The 18,627-nt window shown below is 38.4% G+C and overlaps 1 protein-coding gene across 3 annotated transcripts; it reads left to right on the forward strand.

Annotated features, from left to right (window-relative positions):
- The first annotated feature begins 2,887 nt into the window (after nt 1-2,887).
- On the forward strand, nt 2,888-15,413 carry LOC113026977 (GTPase KRas). 3 transcript variants are annotated; one of them, XM_026176326.1, is made up of 6 exons: nt 2,888-3,172; nt 5,338-5,455; nt 6,182-6,360; nt 8,517-8,676; nt 11,053-11,168; nt 12,941-15,413. In XM_026176326.1, exons 2-6 carry the CDS (start codon nt 5,345-5,347, stop codon nt 13,056-13,058), a joined length of 684 nt encoding a protein of 227 aa, XP_026032111.1. In that variant the 5' UTR covers nt 2,888-3,172; nt 5,338-5,344; the 3' UTR covers nt 13,059-15,413. The 3 variants fall into 3 exon arrangements, with proteins under 3 accessions (XP_026032111.1, XP_026032108.1, XP_026032109.1); XM_026176323.1 differs by having other exon boundaries at nt 11,053-11,176; nt 12,942-13,004; XM_026176324.1 differs by lacking the exon at nt 11,053-11,168 and having other exon boundaries at nt 2,890-3,172; nt 12,942-15,413.
- The last annotated feature ends 3,214 nt before the right edge of the window (nt 15,414-18,627 follow it).

Consider the following 18,627-nt stretch of genomic DNA (forward strand, 5'->3'; position numbering starts at 1 on the left):
CCAATGTGTGGTAGTGGCACATCTGCATATTTAATCCATCCACCTACACAGGTGTGCCATCAGGATGCTGATGACATCATGAGTAGTCACAGTGTACCTCAGACTGCCCACAACAAAAGGCACCTGGATGTCAGTTTGTCCACAGCAAATGCACTGCACAAGCATGAGGAGCTGCAACTGGCATACAGCAGGATTGTCCGATGTGTGCCGTGCATGAATGTTCATTCTCAACCATAGCCGTCTCCACAGGCGTTCAGAGATATGGCGCACATCAACTGCTACAACGCAGACCTCGTCTACACACAGCCAGGACTCCACATCCAGCGTTACCCCAAGATCGTCTGGACCAGCACCCGACGCTGCTCGAACAATTGGTTGCACAACCAAACAATTTCTGCACAACTGTCAGAAACGTCCAGACGCTCAAGCATGCCGTCGTCCTCATCGGTCTTGACCTGACTCAGCGTCGCCGTACAGACTTGTTGGGCTGCTCAATTCGATGGCGTCTGCACGTTGAGAGGTGTCGCTTCAGATGATCAGTCAATTGTTCGGGCAGATGCAGCTGAGAATGTCCCGTTCTTGCATGGCCAGCATACCCGGACATTCGCCCATTGAGTGTCGGATGTGCTTGACGGCGTATACGAAGCGTGTACCATTCCACGAATATCCACACCTCGCACAGCATAAGTGGATGGACCACATTCACAGCAAATGAAATCTGATAGATCCATGCGACGATGTTTGATGCATGAGGCAAATGGGGTCACACAGATTACCGTGGTCCCAGACCCCCAATAGCGAAAAACTGCACATTTAGGTGGTTTTTGTTGTGGGCAGTCTGAGGTACACCTGTGCACTACTCATGATGCGATCAATCCTGATGTGGCACACCTGGAGGTGGGATGGATATTATATAGCATGTGCCCACTACCACACTTTGGATGATTTTGACCAGTGTTGGGAGGATGTTTATGTATATCTGATGAATTTTAGTCACGTCATCCCATGGGGAATGGGAGAAAAACAAACACAAAGTGTTGCTTATTATTTTGTGAGTATATATATAAGTTCAGACCATCTACTAATCGAAGGTCGCTTGGTTGATTCCCGCTCTTCTAGTCCATGTGTTGAGATATCCTTGTATCAGTTGGACTGTGTGTGTGTGACTGTTAGACAAGAACTCCTTAGTCATATATAAAAGTGAGGTGTGAACGAGACTTAAGTAAAAAGTGCTTTGAGTGCTCAAATTGAGTAAAATGTGTCATAGCACAGAAGCTTCTTTAATGTGCAGTTAAATACTAGGAGAGTGACACATTGGTTTTTGTAGTTTTGCCCCTGTGTGACACCACTGTAGAATCTAAATCAAACAATCGAGATGTGACTTGAGTACAGATTTTTAGCTTAGCAAAAAAAGAAAAAAGACATTAACTATTGAAGAATTAAAGCGTTTCATTAATATGACAATTGTCCACCAAAATTAAAAAATTTGTATCTTTGTCCAAAAACTTATGGACGTGATTTTACTGATGAACATGTGGCTGGAACATGCCTGTCACTGTGGAAATTACTTTTTGTCCAAAATTTGCTCTCATGTCTGCAAATAACAGTGCCTTTGATATGTGTAGTTCAATGGTGATACTATAGTTAGAGTTTCGTTGGTAGATAGGAGGTTTTTTTTTTTGTTCAATTAACATTTGAACCGTGTATGACTTTGAAAAGAGGGAACTTAAGAGTTCTCTCTTTTAACTACTTCCTTAGTTTTACACACTGTATATTTTTTTGAGATGTAGATACAATGCAGCATTTTCTCTGACACTAATGTAAAATTCCAGGCACAGATTATGATAATTACTGTTATTTGCTCACAGTATAATGAATGATGCGACCTTAATACGTTTGAGCATTTGATTATAGTCTTTTTCAGCTGTAAAGTTACCTCTTACCTGCACCTCTCTGACCTGGCATCTTTTAAAGTAATGAAAAAGTGATTAAAAATTGAAAAAGTGATTCAGATATTCTCAATTTACACATTTGTTTCACAGATGATCTCTAAATCCAGCAGCACATGGAATTGAGAGCTCAATAGTGCCCTCTAGCGTGTCTGTTGTACAATGTGAAAGCAATGCATTGGGTTTTAAAAACAACGTCATATTATTTTACGGTACAAGAACGTATTATGTTTGCTGCATGTTATTTATTTAATGTTATTAGTATAAGGTCCCAGACAGAATCCACTAAAAACAACCTTTCTGGTACAATGGGCAATAATCCTCATGACTAAAAGAGAAAACAAAACAAAACAAGAAACAAACAAAACATGCTATATGCTGTTCTTTCCTTTTATCCTCAAACATAAGTTTGGGTTTTGTGTCCGTCTTTTGTTACGAACGCCTGCACATGCAGTGCGCAGGAGGAACCCTTGTGAACACGTAGGAAAACTGACAAGGGATTGCCAAATCATTTTCCTGCCTGGGAATGACGTCCGTCCTGCACATTCCAGTTATATTTAGAGCCTATAAATAAGCTCGTGGAGTGCCCCCTAGGCTTTGTTGACTGCAGGCAGCAGCAGTCAGAGCACAAGTCCTACAAATTGTGACCTTTGTGGGTATATCAATGAAATCATTAATCATTTCAATCATTAAAGTATTGATATGAACCTCTCACTCTGGTTAAAAAATAATAATTTTAAAAACATACATATGTGAATTAAAAAAGACAGGTAACATCTCCACTACTAGTAGAATAATCAGTGCTTATATAAATCTAGTCATAAATGAAAACTGTGTAAAAGAGCCGCAATGCGCACACAAATGACAAAGTACAGTGTATTACAACTCATATTGCGACACATACACACATCGAGAGATAAATGCCCCAGACCGGTTGAAATCCTGCTATGGTTTATGGGTAAAAGTACGCCTGGTATCCGCCCATATACGCGTAAAGCAGGCCAGACGGAGCAGCTAGGCCGGGGCGCTGGATCAAATGGAAAGTTCAATCGATTAATTTGCTCACTTTTTCGCATGTTCTCTCTTGCTTGTGAACCGACGACAGATCAACTTAAATGCGGGGGTTTTGGTGAGAAATAGGAAATGCAGAGATCGTGTGAAACGAGAGGAATATCAGCTTGACTCGGTCGCTACTTCGGACGCGGAACTCCACTCAGTAAAAGGTAAAACAAATGGAGGAGATTATTACATGTTGGGCCCCCTTTCCTTTTTTTTTGTAGTGCTTGTCGAAACATTGTTTTCACTAATGTAGTTAGTCGGTCACCGTGCCCGCTATCTAAACACTAAACAACACCGCTATAGTGGTATTATTCATTTTCGGTTTTTTGAACTTAACTACGCCCAATTGTTAACCTACCGTCTGGCCCTGCAACGCAGACCTGTGAGCTAGCTTACCAATGGCGGCTTCAAAATCTGGCACCCTTCCCCTTTGAATGAATGATAACGAGTGTGTCGGGGTAGGCGGTGCAGCCAGTGCTCCTTTTAATGAATTACATTTTTATAATACGTTAAGTTAGCTGATGTGGTCTCATGGTGAGTTTACTTTCGAGGCTGTTGGCGAGCTCCAATGCTAAGCTTGCTAGCAGCACAGCAGCCCGGTGCTCAGACGGTTTCACACAGCCTTTATGGTAACCCTGTAGTCGCAAAGCGGTGAATTTAAATCAAAATCCCTGTTGACTTTTAAGTATGCTACTGATGCTTCTACCTGTTGAAGCATGATAGGTGGTCTTTCATTGAAAAGCTAAATCACGTAGCCGGCTAACCGTTCCAAACTAGCATAACGATATGTTTGCTAATAAATATCGACAAGTCTTCTTGTGAAATGGGTGATATTTTTTTTCTCCCGCAGTGATATTCAGTTCAGTGGGTTTTTTTTTCTTCTTCTTCCTCTATTGGGAATGTCCTTGATTTCAGGAATGTCAACATAAAGTTGGATGCACTGCATGCCATTAATGGGTTCAGTTTAAGGCAAGCTACAGCCACGAGTGGCACACTCCTATCTTAAGGAAATAAGGTTTCCATCGACCTTCCACAGCTTCAAAACTTTGCCACAGTTTGAAGCAGATATCATTCACTGTATTAAAAAATTAAAAAAAAGAATCTCAATCCTTAAAACGCAAATTATATTTTCTTACTGGAGTACAAGAGCTAAATTCCTTATTTTTAAATTGTTGTTTATTGCTTGACAGCTTGCTGTATTCATTCATTTTCCACTTTCACTGACTAGTATGCTGCAAAGTGACAGCATAGACATAGAGACGTGAAAGCCATGTGGCACACTCAGAGGAATCTCCATTGACACTGGAATTGGTCTTGTCTGTTCAGGTTAAAGATGAGGTTGTTTCTTTACAGATGGCATCCTCATCAATGACATGTGTAAATCACTTAGTGTGTAGATGAAATAATGGGGGACAATTTTATAAAGAAAAGTGTTGTGAGCACAAACTAGTTTATTAGTAGTTGGGCAAATGCATAGCATTCTAGACATAGCAATAATATTTAGTGGCACTCCTCCCTGACTGCAGGCTCAGCTGAGCTTTCTGTGCTGTAGCCTCTGAAAAGACCAGCAACTACTATTGATGTGTTCCGCTCCACACAGCAGACAGACAGCAGAGACCCTCCCAGTTGCCTGTCAATTTTGGAGCCTTAATGTAATGTCATGGATTTCTGCCTGGGGTTGGCGTCTGTTGTGGAGCTGTCACTCAGAAAACACTACTGAATTTAGACATTTAATTATATATACGCATAATCTCATCTTTATGCATTTTATTTCACGTTTGATGTTTCTGACAATTTTCAGAGACAGCAATTTCAATTGATTATTTAAAGAATATTTGATAATATAGCAGCTTTTTGTGAATCCATTTGGGTTTTTTCTGTTTATAGCCTCCATTTGCATACAAACACATGCAGATTAACCATCTATTGTGTTTGTGGCAAGCTTCTTCTACAAGCCTCTTGGTTAATACTAAAATGGGCATTTTCTCTGTGAAAAGCAAACTAAACTTGGTGTGAAATCTAATTTCCCAGTGATTCAGGTGTGTTATTAAACGAATAGCTGAGGGCGAGTTGAGTTACTTACTGGAAGTGGTGTTCATATATTAATATCTTCTCATTCTGCCAGTCCTGAGTGTGCAGATTTCCAGTAAACAAACGGGTTGTTGTACAGAAATGACAATGTTTGAATGCGATTAGATTGTAAAATTGTTTTAAGTGGAAAATGCACGAGGCATTGATTGTGCACCAGATAAACTAATACTTTCCATTTGACTTTCACTGAAGATAATCATATAATGAGATTGTATTTTTGTTTTTTTTTAACTTGCAGGTGAATCATGACAGAATATAAACTGGTTGTGGTGGGAGCTGGTGGCGTTGGCAAAAGCGCACTTACCATTCAGCTCATCCAGAATCACTTCGTGGATGAATATGACCCCACCATTGAGGTAAAGGAAAAATATAGAATGTTTCTGTTCCTGTGTCTTTGTATATGTGTCGACATATGAAAGGGGGCAGCACAAGTTGTAAGTCCTGTTTTATATATATATATATATATATATATATATATATATGTGTATATATTCACAAAAATGAGTTTCAACAGGTTTTACTGGTTTAAGCTTTAAAGAGAGACTCCAAACAGGTTTTCTAGAACTTTCAATGGATGTCTTCCTGCCCGAGCTCTCAAAAGGCCAGTGATCAAACTAAGTCCCATCATGATTTCAATCAATTATTGATTTGTTGCTGGAGGTTAGACCATTGATATAGATTAAATAGAAGATGGCATCCAAAGGTATGGCTGTTCACTGGAGCAAAGAGTAATTATTTGTGTTAGATGGGATTGAGTGTAGTTATCAGTGTAATAAAAAGCTGGAGTACGTCGACACGGTAGAAATGAGCTCATTGTAATATGAGGTCTGCTGAAAAATGAAGTGCCCTACTGGTGTAGTGAACAGAAGATGCCCTGTGGTATCTTTTATTGAAATCATCTCATAACTTTAAGTATCGTAATTATTAGATTAAAAATGCGATATCATCGGTAAATCACACTCAGCCAACACATTTAGAGTAACTTAAAATCTATTTAAAAATTATTAAATAAGCTATCATCTCATTGTATTACATCTCTTAAAACCACTAAATTCCAGGATTCTCATGTGTTTTGCTTCCAGGACTCTTACAGAAAGCAGGTAGTCATTGACGGAGAGACATGTCTACTGGACATCCTGGACACAGCAGGTCAGGAGGAGTACAGCGCCATGAGGGATCAATACATGAGGACAGGGGAGGGTTTCCTCTGTGTCTTTGCCATCAACAATACCAAGTCCTTTGAAGACATTCACCACTATAGGTGAGCTAGGGGAGAAATTGCCTCATGTCTTTGTAACCAGTATGTAGTAGTTTACTTAAAACTAAGAAATAACATGCTGTATTTTGAAGTCACTAAAGTGTATATATAAAAATGTATATTTTTTATATATATGGGGTGCAATGATACGCAAAATTCACGGTTTGGTTCGATACTTTGGTGTCACGGTTCGATATTTTTTCGATACAAAAAATGTTCATGCCTTTTTAATTTTTAATTTATTAAAATTATAAATGTATATTTTAACTCAAAAGTACAGTTTTTAAATTTAATGTTGCTGAAACAACAAAATAAAAAAAATAAATCTATCTGATCGAGAAATCACTCATCTTTGGAAAAGAGAGTTTATTACAGAGAAATGGCTCTTTCCAAAATAAAAGCTATACTATAGCCTTCTTCTGGGGTATATTCTCAGCAGCATATTAAACATATCAGGTCCCCATAAGGAGAATCATGTGCTAAAGGCTGTCTAAATGACTCGGCTAAAGTTTGTAGCATGCGTGCTTGTTGTTTTTGCCTGCTTCCACTTGTCTTTGCACTAGGATGATGTCGGTGTAAATGTGCAGTCATATTCGTTGTTCCCACTAGTGCTGTCAGCGTTAATCTTGTTAAAATGACATTAACACCATAACGCGTCAAATCTCCGTTAACAAGTTACCGCGGATCGCTCCGTGCGTGGGGCTGGACGGCGTCAACACGTAAACGGCTAACTGCGCTAACGCACTAGTTCCCACAAATTGAGCATTGCGTGGCACATCCGACATTAGGGGTGGGGGAAACAAATCGATACTGTGTAGTATCGTGATATTTTGTTTGCTAATAATGTATCGATACAGGGACAGCAGAAATCGATATTTTGTTACAAAAAAAGTTTTTGTGCTCTGACTTCAGAGCATGTTGATCAGCTCCTTTTTCTGAGCAAGAATCCTGACATTCCTTCACTGTCCAAATGTGTTTAACTTTTTTTTGGCAGCAATAAACATGACAGTTTACTTATTTTAATTTAAGACATGTTTTTTTTTTTTAAATTAAGTTTAAAACTTTTTTATTTAATGTAAAATTATATTTTGTTTTAATTTACTTTCAAATTCTTCAGTTGCTGAATGGGGTGCATAGTTTTCACAAATTGCATAGTTCAGAATAGCTATAATTGTACCAGATGGTTGCATTCAGTTAAGTTGGACTAGACTGTAATACAAACCGTTCAGTTTGTCAACAATAAAACTGACTGAAATGAGAGAAAGACTGAGTGCGAGACTTTGATATTAGATAAAATGAATATTGATAAAGTTTACCTTTATGTACAGAATCTAACTATTGCAAAATATTTTAAAAAATTGCAATAATATCGTATCGTGGGATGTATGGTGATTCCCACCTCTATCCGACATACTGTTTTACTTTTGTCCATGACGCGCTTACCATCAGGGTCATGCTTCACATGAAAACCAAGATAGTTCCAAACGCCAGATCTGAATGAGGGTGGGGGAGGTTCAATTTCGGGTAGCATTGAGGCAGTTGCCATGTTGCAACGAGCTTAGCTTCTGTCTTGCTAGCTTGCGCTGCGCTCAGTGGATCTGCACTCGACAGTGCAGCCTAGGCGGGGTAGTCGAACACAGATCCACTGAGCGCTCAACACAGACAGTATCGTCAGAAGAAGAGTTGATAAAATAAATAAATGTTTTATTGTTCAATACATATGCGTACCGAACCGAAAGCACTGTATCGAACGGTTCAATATCGATACCAGTATCATTGCTATTTATTTATTTAGTTTTATTTATTTTTTTACTGTAGCAACCCCCCCGCCCCCAACTTACTGATATACTAAAATATTGTAAATATATGGGATCTTCTATTAAAATGTACAAAAACACTGTAGGAATTACAACTACAGCAGAATATGTGTATCAGTGTTCTGTAAGGGGCTGAGCTTAAGTCATTAATGTTCTTGTTTCTGAAAACTACAGCAACACTTGCAGTTTATAGAAAGTCATTCTGTACACTACAAGTGTTTTGTGTGTTCAGTGTGGTTTGTTTGTACAGTGTTTTCTAACATCGTATTACGTAGCCAATGGAGTACTACACAAGTAAAATGAAACTAAAACTGCAATTCTGTTCTGGCTGTGAATGTGTAGAGAACAGATTAAGCGGGTGAAGGACTCTGAGGACGTCCCCATGGTGCTGGTGGGGAACAAGTGTGACCTCCCGTCCCGGACAGTGGACACAAAGCAGGCTCAGGACTTAGCACGTAGCTACGGCATTCCCTTTATTGAGACCTCAGCCAAAACCAGACAGGTGAGAATCCCAACAACAGACTGAGTGTTGTCCTCAAGACTCAAAGTGGCTCATTTGTCAACTCTGTCACTAAACTGTTGTGGGATTGAACTGGAGGTATGGAGAGCATGTTAAATGGTGTGGAGGTGCATGTGGTCTCAGGGTTATTGGTCGTTTTGTCATTTCCATAAATGTTCCTTTCGTATCAAATTGTTTTTTCAGAAAAGGTAAGCTAATGGTAATTTTGGTAACACAGCTGGATGATTTTGGGAAATGGATCACAAGAATGTGATTGTATCATGAGGGATTATTGATTTGTGTTGCTATCTCTGTTGGTCCCTTTTTATTTATTTATTTATTTATTTTTTTTTTTTCTTAAATGATTATCTTGCTTGAAATTGTCTCAGGTAACACGCTGTGCATCATTAAATCTTTTTTGGTTAATTTAAATTTAATGGGTGACAATGTAATCATTGCATGCTGCTTTGTCACGGATATGTGAATTAAATCATTATTAGCCCACCTGCAAAGGATCCTGCTTTATAAATAATCAGCAAATCGGTGTCAGGGACTCTGCATGAAAGGGCAAAGTGTCGGAAATTAATCAGAGGGTTAATGATTCTGCTTACTGGTTGCTGTGTCTGGGGTTTTGGAAGATTTTTCTGTGATATCAGTGGTGTGTGTGTTGTGGGCATGGCTTTAGGTAGCAGACTGGCTATTGGAGTGATCTGTAAGTGCATTTTAGTGTTCTCTGATCTGGGGTGAATCATAGTTCCTTTTGGTGCAGGGAAGTTCAGTGTCCACACAGTGCTGCTTCTATTAGAACCGGAACTATTACATTTATTTGAAGCCACTCATGGCTACTCTTAAATAATTTAATCTTCTCTGGAAATGCACGATGGGCACAATATACAATTTTTAAATGATACCAAACAAATACTGTTACCACTCGCCCACTGCAAGCTTGGAAGGTGTCTGTTTTTAAAACGGCATACAGTTTTGGAACTTGCACACGTTACATGAATAACGAAGGAGGTTTTGGACACACCAACACAGTCCTCGCTCACGACTTACCCTGCTTGCCGCATTTGTCATCTTGAAAAATAAAGTTCTAGAGAAGCATTTAAGCTTGTTCTGCTGGAAGTAATGGTAACTCCATTTCAGATTCCCAAATGCATCTGCTAAAAATGAGATTTTCACTGAATCATCTAAAATTGGCTGTGGTGCAGAGGCCAGAGGGGATAATTGGCTAAATTAAAATCTGGTGGCTTGAGCTTTGCTGCTTTTTTTTTTTTTTTTTTTTTTTAAATATGCAATTTAAAAAAAAAAAAAGCAAATATATTCGTATTGTGACATTTTTATTATGACTGTAAAGTTTAACTGCGTCTTACATAGTTGTAAAGGTATCACATTCATAACAATCTGTCCACAAGCAGATATAAAACCACAAGCTAAAGCAAAGAGAGCCGCCTTGTCTTAGTCCTCACTACAGTAGATGTCTCAGGGATCTTATTTACCATCACAGAACACTTGCATACATGTACTCAGAAGGTGAAAATAAGAGCAGCCACACTGGTAATCAAAATTCTGAACCACTCCTGCACCATATTACACCTCTCCACTGTCTGTTTACAGTTGTGGTCAGAAGTTTACACAAACTCAACAAATTCTGCCAAGAAGGGTGGTCAGCAATCCAGCCAGAACTATGCCAGAAGCGTGTTGATGGCTGGTGTCTGGTTGAGGTGCAACTCAAGAAGGGACATTTAGCCAAATATTAGTGGGGGCGTGTCTTTGTATTTGAGCCTGTGTGGATTAGAGAAAACTAAAATGAACTCAAAGCTCAAGCTTAAAGATGTATGCTGTACAATCAATTGAAAGAAAAAAATAATGGCCCAAAATTATCAGGACATTCATGCCCATGATAAGTGAATTAAAACTTCTGACTACAACTGTATACATATACTCAATGCGTTGCACTTGTTTTGGACTGATGTAGCTGAATACACTGCTTCTGTCAGTTTCAATGTGGATGGAAAAGTAAGGAGACTACAGTGCATCATTGCTTAATAGTAGTCAGGTCAGGCAACATACTGAATCAAAGTATTTGTTTTCTGAATGACTTAATATTTATTTCCTCTCCTTAAAAACACTCAAATTATCTTTTTAAAGATATGGAGGGGGGGAAATCAACATTTATATTCATCCATATCCCAAGATTTTGAAATAAAGTGTTATGCAGAGGATTAGGCAGGGCAAACTTTGCAAGTAGACCTGCACCGCCAGTTTGCTTTACTCCTTCGTATTTGTAGTTTGTAACAAATGCATCCAAATAGTATGTCCTCCCCCCTCCTCCTGTGTATTCCTCAACATTGAGGAAAGTTGTGTTTCATACTGCAGAGAGTGGAAGATGCCTTTTACACTCTGGTACGGGAGATCAGGCTGTACCGGGTCAATAAGATCAGCAAGGAAGAAAAGACTCCGCGCTGTGTCAAGCTTAAAAAGTGTGTTGTGATGTGAAGGGGTAAGTGTATGCAGCCGCACACCCACCAGCTCTGCGTGTGTGTTGTTAGTGGGAATTGTGGTGAAGGAAATGGAAGAAGACACTCAGTGAGGAGCTGGTGCTTCACATGTTCTCAAAGCTAACCTGCTGGTTTCTATTGGGGCTGTGGTGTGAGTCTAACATGAGGCTGAGGCAGCTGATGATTCCTGTCCTTTCAGTGTTTCTGTGTATCATGGTTGATTTTATTGAGTTTGTTTTCACACTGGATTGGTTTACTGAGCCTAAAGAACTTTGATCTATGCAAGCTAGTCTACTTTCACACTGGTGGACATTTGCATTATGCCTTCCTCATATAGGGGTGGGGATTTTTTTTTTCTCCCCTTATTTCCATTATGAATGATGACTGTGCTTATTGAGAGATGTCAGAAAAATTGAACGCTGTAAGTAGAAAAAGCACGACTGAAGTAACAGTCTGCATAGAGTGAGAAATGTTACAAAAAAACCCAAACAAGTGCCTACCTTATTGCTCAACTCGAGCATAAAAACTAACACAGCACCAGGTTTGGGTTTGTTTTCCGACTGTAAAGCTGGGAGTCTGTTTTCTGTCCTGTTTTAATCCAAACACGACTACTGAAATACATTTTCCTATAATGAAAGAAACCTTCTTTCTGCACTTTGGCAGCCAGACCTTTTCCTTTTAGTCAACCTGGAAAGGGGTCTGCACTTGTGTTCACACAGTCAGATTTCCAGGCTAACCGTTCCTAGATTCAGACTACCAGTGTGAAAGTGTCCTAATGGGCTGAAATCAGCATGAACAATGGGGTTTTTGGGCTGGTTTAGCCATCATGTGTGATTAGAGGATGTTACTGCAAACATTGGACTGAATCATTTGCTGGAATGTGTTTCTGCGAAGGATGCGCTTTGAGAAAATGGCAGAGATGTGTCGTCAACAAATTGTGTGCGTGTGGTTTTAAGGCAATTTTTCCTGCTGATATAAATCCCTTCTTCTTTACTCTGTTTTGTTTTCCTGCTGTCTTTGTCAAAACCTTAAATTGGCCTCAGGCTCTTTACTCTACTGCTCCTTACAGATTATTGTCACATTTACACACCGTTCAAAATGTTCATCACACATTTACGTCAGTGTGCCATTAAAACGACACTTGCTGCATTTCCATGGAGCCTGTTACTCACCAATAATCTGAATAGGATCTTTGTGAGAGAATAAAAGCCTAATTTAAATACCTCTGTCAGAATAAATTGGTGTATTTATATAAAAACAAAACAAAGTTTTATTACCCCTTTAACTCTTTTTTTTTCTTTTTTTTTTTTTTTTTTTTTTTTTAAAAGGGCTAATTTAAATTTGTTTATTCATTGCTTGTGAGAGCACTTTTCCCAGCGGTGCATCTTTTCCACTGGAACTATATTTTATGAATACTTCAGGTACATACATTTTAAATCCTGTACTGGTGCCAGACTGTGCTGATGACATTGAGAAATGAAGCCCATGTAACTGCAGCCACTGTCTTTGATGTCAGTGGAAGCACCACTGACTTTTATTCTGAAACACACATTTTATTCAGCATGTCCTAAATGGTTCGAATCGGATTGATCCCCCGAATTGTGTCTCATTTACAGAATGTACACTTAATCAGAAAACGGTGTATTTAAAATGGACAGACTTTTTATTTGGAGATTTTGATTCACTTTTAGTAGACAAGTTTACACAGTGCAGTCATGAACAAAGCTTCTTAACTCTAACGGTGCACACTCTCTGCTTGTTTTCCAGGGCGTCGACGATGCCTTTTACACGTTAGTGCGAGAAATCCGGAAGCATAAGGAGAAGATGAGCAAGGAGGGCAAAAAGAAGAAAAAGAAGTCCAAGACAAAGTGTACAATTATGTGAATAATGATTCCCTTTTAAGACAAAAAAATGCAACTATGTTGAACAGTTCAAGTAATACATTTTGTACATTACACTAAATTATTAGCCTATTTCTCCATACCCACACAATACTAAACCTGAACTGAATTTTCTGCCTTTTCTTTTTTTTTTCTCTTCTTATTTGCTTCTTTGGACACCAATAAGCTTCATTTTCAGTTTAGTGCCAGTTGCCCACAATATGGGTTCAAGAGCCTGATGAATTTAGGATTGTTATTTTTTTAAATGATAATGCTGATTTGGAGCATTTTACAGAGCTGGGAGCCAATTGCATTGCAAATTATGTTTAACAAATTATTCATTAAACCGTGAGTTAATTTTCTCTTTGCTTGAAAGGTCATGTTCTCTAATGACCTTTTTAAAAGTATGGGATGCCAAAGAATGAATTTTCATCCCGCTCACGTAGACAATATGGATATGAAGAAAGGACCAACAGTCAGCCAGATGAGATCCAATCCCAGCCCCCGTGTTTTGTCCCCGTCTCTAACGACCTCTAGGTATGACTTAGCTATGCCACTGATAAGTATGCATGCAAACTCCTACTCATCTCTGAATGTTTTAACACCTTCATTAGTTATTAATTAATTTGTCTTTTCTTAGTACTGTGTGTTCTTGCCATGAGGTGAGAGAGATTTTTTTTTTTTTTCCTTTTTGCATGAATTATGTCCTAGAAGACATGGGTAAACTGCCTCTGGTCGATGGATTAAACGAAGCCAGCGATAAAGAAGTCTGACTCAGTTGGACATAGTCTAGTTTTTCAGGTTTTTTTGAAAGTAGTTTTTTGCTTTTGTGAGAAATAAATCTGCCTTTTTTTTCTTTTCTTTTTTTTTAAAGCAGAAATTCTAAGCAAGATATATATTTGAACCCATTTTTGTCTTAATAAGATGGGACTAGCAGCCACATTATGAGGGTCATTTTGTGTTGCCTTTTTTGACTTCGGTTAAAAGTTTCCTGCTTTTCTTTAGGCTAAGATTTGACTGTAGGATTGTTTTGATTCATCCTGACAAATAATCATTTCATCAATATATGCTCAAAAACAGCTGTTAACAGCTGTCCTCCTCCTTGTGGACTTCGTATTTGACCGTAATGTTTAGGTTCACTGCATAATTTAAGGTTTGTCCAGCAGCAGAACATAAGAGGCCACGGAGGTGTCTTGCGCACTAACTTCTTTGCTTGTGAGCAGCTAGAAAGCAGAACGAATCCTTTACGCAGCTGTCAAGAATATTTGTCTTGGTGTGGAGTCACAGAGGTTGTTCAAAATGTTGTCCAAATAAATTTTCAGATTTTGTTTAGCTTTTCGAAGAGGGTTTTGTTTTTTTCTTTCTTCCCTTCTCTCTCCTACTCCTTGGATTCTTTTGCTTGAGTGTTGAAATTGTTTGTTGGCTTGCCTTTCAACAAAAATGATTGTCCAGCAAAATAATTTTTCTTCTTTTTTTTTTTTTTCTCTCATAAAATGTGTTTAGCGTGGCGATGCAACTGGAACGGATGTTTGTAAATGAGGCAATAATTGCCATAAAATTGGTTCTTAGATTAAATCGTCTGACTTTATTACAAAAATAATAAAAAGTCCAGTTTCCTTCTGGGGTCAACCCCAATTTCACCATTTTCCATTGTATTTACAAACTGCTCATCTGGGTTTTTTAAATTTGCCTTTTATCTTTGCATTAGGTGCTACATATAGATGTTGGAAGAGCCGAAACATCATTTATTTTTCCCCCGTGTACTCTAGAGATACACAAAATGCTCTTCTAGGGGAGCGTTGTTATTCCCACAAAAAGTGATGTTTTGCTTTCAGGATTAATGGATTTTGACCCAGTTTATTATTACCTCTTTTGCTTTCTTTTTTTCTTTTTCTTTCATGAAGTAGATGATAACTGTTGATGCAATTTTTAATTATGGAACCCTCCTGTCCACAATACTGTTTCACAAGTAGTTTTACTGTAATGTTTGAAATATTCCTCTTCCTTTTAATGGGTGCCAACAGCTGATTTCTGAAATGTATCATTTATACCTGGATCGTATTTTAACAACCTTTGTATAGTTGTGATAATGAGAGGTGCATATTTTGTAAATTGTGCTTCATTTCATTTGTGTCTACATGAATGTTGCTTTAATGGAGTTTCGCTCCGCTCTCTGTATGTGAACAGCGAGTGTGACTGGGGTCCAGGTTTAGGGAAGTGAATGAATGACCACTTTACATCATACCTGTGGTGGGCAATGTAGAGTGGTGATCTAATCTCAAATGAGTCTATTTTGCCATAAATCTCACCACTCCTATTTAATGTGTAATAAAGAACAAAGTAAAGAGGAACCCAACTATTTTTTTTTTTTTCTGTTTCCTTCATAATGTTTTTCCTCCTCTTCAATTTGAATGATCTGATTAGTTTTTTTTCCATCACAGCACAACGAACGGCTGGAGAATGTAACTGCAGTATTGACACAAATTTGCAGTGATTAAAAATAGGATCTCATTTTGTTCTTCTGATATTTGAAGACTTCGCCAGTCTTCCCAGTAGATGGCACTGTTCACTCAGTTTGAAAAGTATTACAGATGACAAGGAGCAGCTCTGAAGGCGCATTTCTCCATCTGCTCGCACTTGCTGTAGAGTCAGCCGTGTTCTACCTGGTACATTTTAAAGAATATAAAAGCACTAAATATACTCAAGTCACAGCACAAATATTTACTTTTATTCATTTTGAAAATCATGGACAGGCATTTATGACAAGAATTAACCTCATGTACTGTCATCAGGTTCATTGCGTGCATGAATTAAGTTGATATATTTTAATATGTATAAACAAAAACATGCCAGTTTCATTAGGCCATGATGCACAGTTCTAACAAAGCAAAAGCTCCACACTTGAGGTTTTATTTGGGAGTCAGTCCAGAGTCCTGATTTGGTAAGAAAGCTCAGCTTTAAATATACACACGATCACATTTGTCTTGTATCCTTTCTTTGAAATAGCTTGATCTTATTCTCCAGGTTTAACATAATGAGCTCTTAATGTTATTTCATCTGAATGAAACCGGTTCAGTGCAGGCACCTTGACAGGAATCTAATTTTAACTAATTATGTTTGCAAAGTCCAAACAGTTGGTTAAACCTATTTTAGCTCATTAAATTTGCTAAATCTAAGTATTAAGAATTAGCATTGAATGGTGAATACATTTGCTATTTTTCTGAATGGGACAACATCTATTATCTCTTAAGGCTCGTTACATGTTTATAGTATTCATATTGTTACATACAGATCCAAGTTTTTATACAGTGAAAAGCTGAGAGTTGTGATGAACTCTGATATAGTGATGTTAAAACATGCAGAGCTATTAATCAAAGAGACTTTAAAAATATTTTAATATCTGGTCCTGTCCTGTGTCCACATGTGACCTTACATCAGATGTGTTTCTTTCAGTCAACATTAGCGTTTCATTTATTCTTTTTCATTTGTACTTTTATGCTCCACCCCTCTAACTCTGACTAGATTTAAATGTATTTTTTAAAAGCATCCAAATCTTATTTACAGCTGTTCAGTACTGACAGAAAACCGCTCCAGAGGTAATCCTTAACTTTGAATGAGAAACCAAGGGTGTTTTTCAGTGTAGCATCAGAATACTAATACCAGGCTTTAAACTTGAAAGAAACTGTTCTTTTATATTAATGTGCAAATTTTTGGCTTTCACTTTTTGCATGTCTTTGGAGCTTCGCCCGTGGTATGTTTTTGTTCAATTCGTGTGTTTTTCTCTCAAAAGCAAGATGCTGAACATCTTTCTGTTACATTCTGACCTTTCTTACAATCAAAGCAACACTCAGGGTTATTGAAATATATACATACAAAGACTAATGGATAATAATGTAGAAAACGTGGCTGTTATGGTCATTTTGTACTCTACAGTCTTTCTCTTTAACTCTAGAGTATTTTCATTACTATACCTTAGTGCAGTCTATTTTATCTCCTTTCCTTTTAAGCCAGCTATCTTCTGATTGGCTGTCTCAGTGACATCACAAAGACCCAAAAGTAGAGAAAAATGATCCGAAACAGACTGTTTAGAGAAGTCTGAAACCTGGTCTGGGACTCACAGGAATTCCTTGTACTTGCTGACCTTATTCAAGATGAGGATCCTCCATTGCACTATTGTTTGCACATTGCTTTGTTAGGCACACCTGTTCACTTGCTCGTTAATGCAAATATCTAATCTACACATGGCAGCAGCTCAAAGGCGTGAGGACATTGCCAAGACGACCTGCTGAAGTTCAAACTCAGCATCAGAATGGGGAACAAAGGTGATTTAAGTGACTAAACGTGGCATAACTGTTGGCGCCAGACGGGCTGGTCTTCTCTGGGATTTATGGAATGTACCTGCGACAGTTACAGAATTTCCTGATCTAGTTATTGTGGAAGATGATCCCTCCTTGTTGTAGCAGAGACCGACACTCTCCTTTCATATTTGCCCTTACTATTGGTTTTAACTCCATGTAGAAAACAGTGCAGAAGGCTGTTTTTAAATCTAATTGGCTGGGTGAAGTTTTGAGCACGTGTTTAAAAATTAATCAAGTACAGATAAATTCAGCTTCATTTACCATCACCTTAAATGCTGTAATCATAATTTCCAAATTAGCCACGGCCCTGTTTAAACATTTCTGTCATTGGCAGTGTATGCCTTGTGATTTTGACATACTGCATCCATGCAAGGAGTTTTAGACGTCAGCATGCTGCTGCATTTGCATAGTTTTATAGAAAGTCCCTTCCTACCAGCCCTTATTTACTGCTACAGTGACAGAAGTTGTCCTCTGGCTTCAACACGCAGGATTGTGTGTTGGAAAACGAGCTTGTTTAGTCATATTCTGTGAAGGGAGATGTCATGTAGCATCAAAGATGAGATATTTTCCCTTGCAGATTTTCAAGAAATAAATGCCAGCTAGATCATGCCCAGAGACAGTATACAAGCTTCAAAAGGACAGGCCTGTGTATGTGTCATATGCCGACAATGCTGGGGTAATTGGCTGCAAAACAATGGTTGGTGTCGAGGCAACCTGTATAGATATATCCTGCTCTGTATTACAGTCTATTAGCCAAAACTGTTTGTGACACTAAAGTTGTAATTATCATTTATGAATTCTTTTTATGCTCTTAACCAATTATAAATGAAAAATAAACGAGCGGCTTAAGCTGTTTTTGTTTGAATAGCCTATTTGATTGCTCGGTTTTCCTTTGTAATTATTCTGCATTGGATATGCCAAATAGCTTGTTTCAAAGGAAGTTAAGTTGTTTTCAAACTGTTGCTGTGAACAATAAACTATGTTACCATATTGTGACAAGCTCCATTACTCTGTCTTCCTAAACAATGGGGCTACGGTGCCTGCCACATACCAGCCAAGAGTGAAAAAGAGAGGAGATCTAATGAATTATGCAGAGAGAGCTTTCTCTCAGCCTGACAGTCTGAAACCAGCCTGGAGAAAATTGTAAGAGAAGTACAAGTCAGTTCAGCCATCACAAATCCCCCTCCCCTTCCCCCCAGGGACTGTCAAGGCCAA

Source organism: Astatotilapia calliptera, chromosome 7 (assembly GCF_900246225.1).
Source record: "Astatotilapia calliptera chromosome 7, fAstCal1.2, whole genome shotgun sequence".
NCBI classification, from domain to species: domain Eukaryota; kingdom Metazoa; phylum Chordata; class Actinopteri; order Cichliformes; family Cichlidae; genus Astatotilapia; species Astatotilapia calliptera.

What these genes read in the sequence shown, in the direction of transcription:
- LOC113026977 (XM_026176326.1), top strand. Translation starts at nt 5,345, where the DNA reads ATGACAGAATATAAACTGGTTGTGGTGGGAGCTGGTGGCGTTGGCAAA. An exon ending in AATATGACCCCACCATTGAG is followed by an intron (nt 5,456 to 6,181) that starts GTAAAGGAAAAA and finishes TTTTGCTTCCAG; the next exon opens with GACTCTTACAGAAAGCAGGT. An exon ending in CTTAAAAAGTGTGTTGTGAT is followed by an intron (nt 11,169 to 12,940) that starts GTGAAGGGGTAA and finishes GCTTGTTTTCCA; the next exon opens with GGGCGTCGACGATGCCTTTT.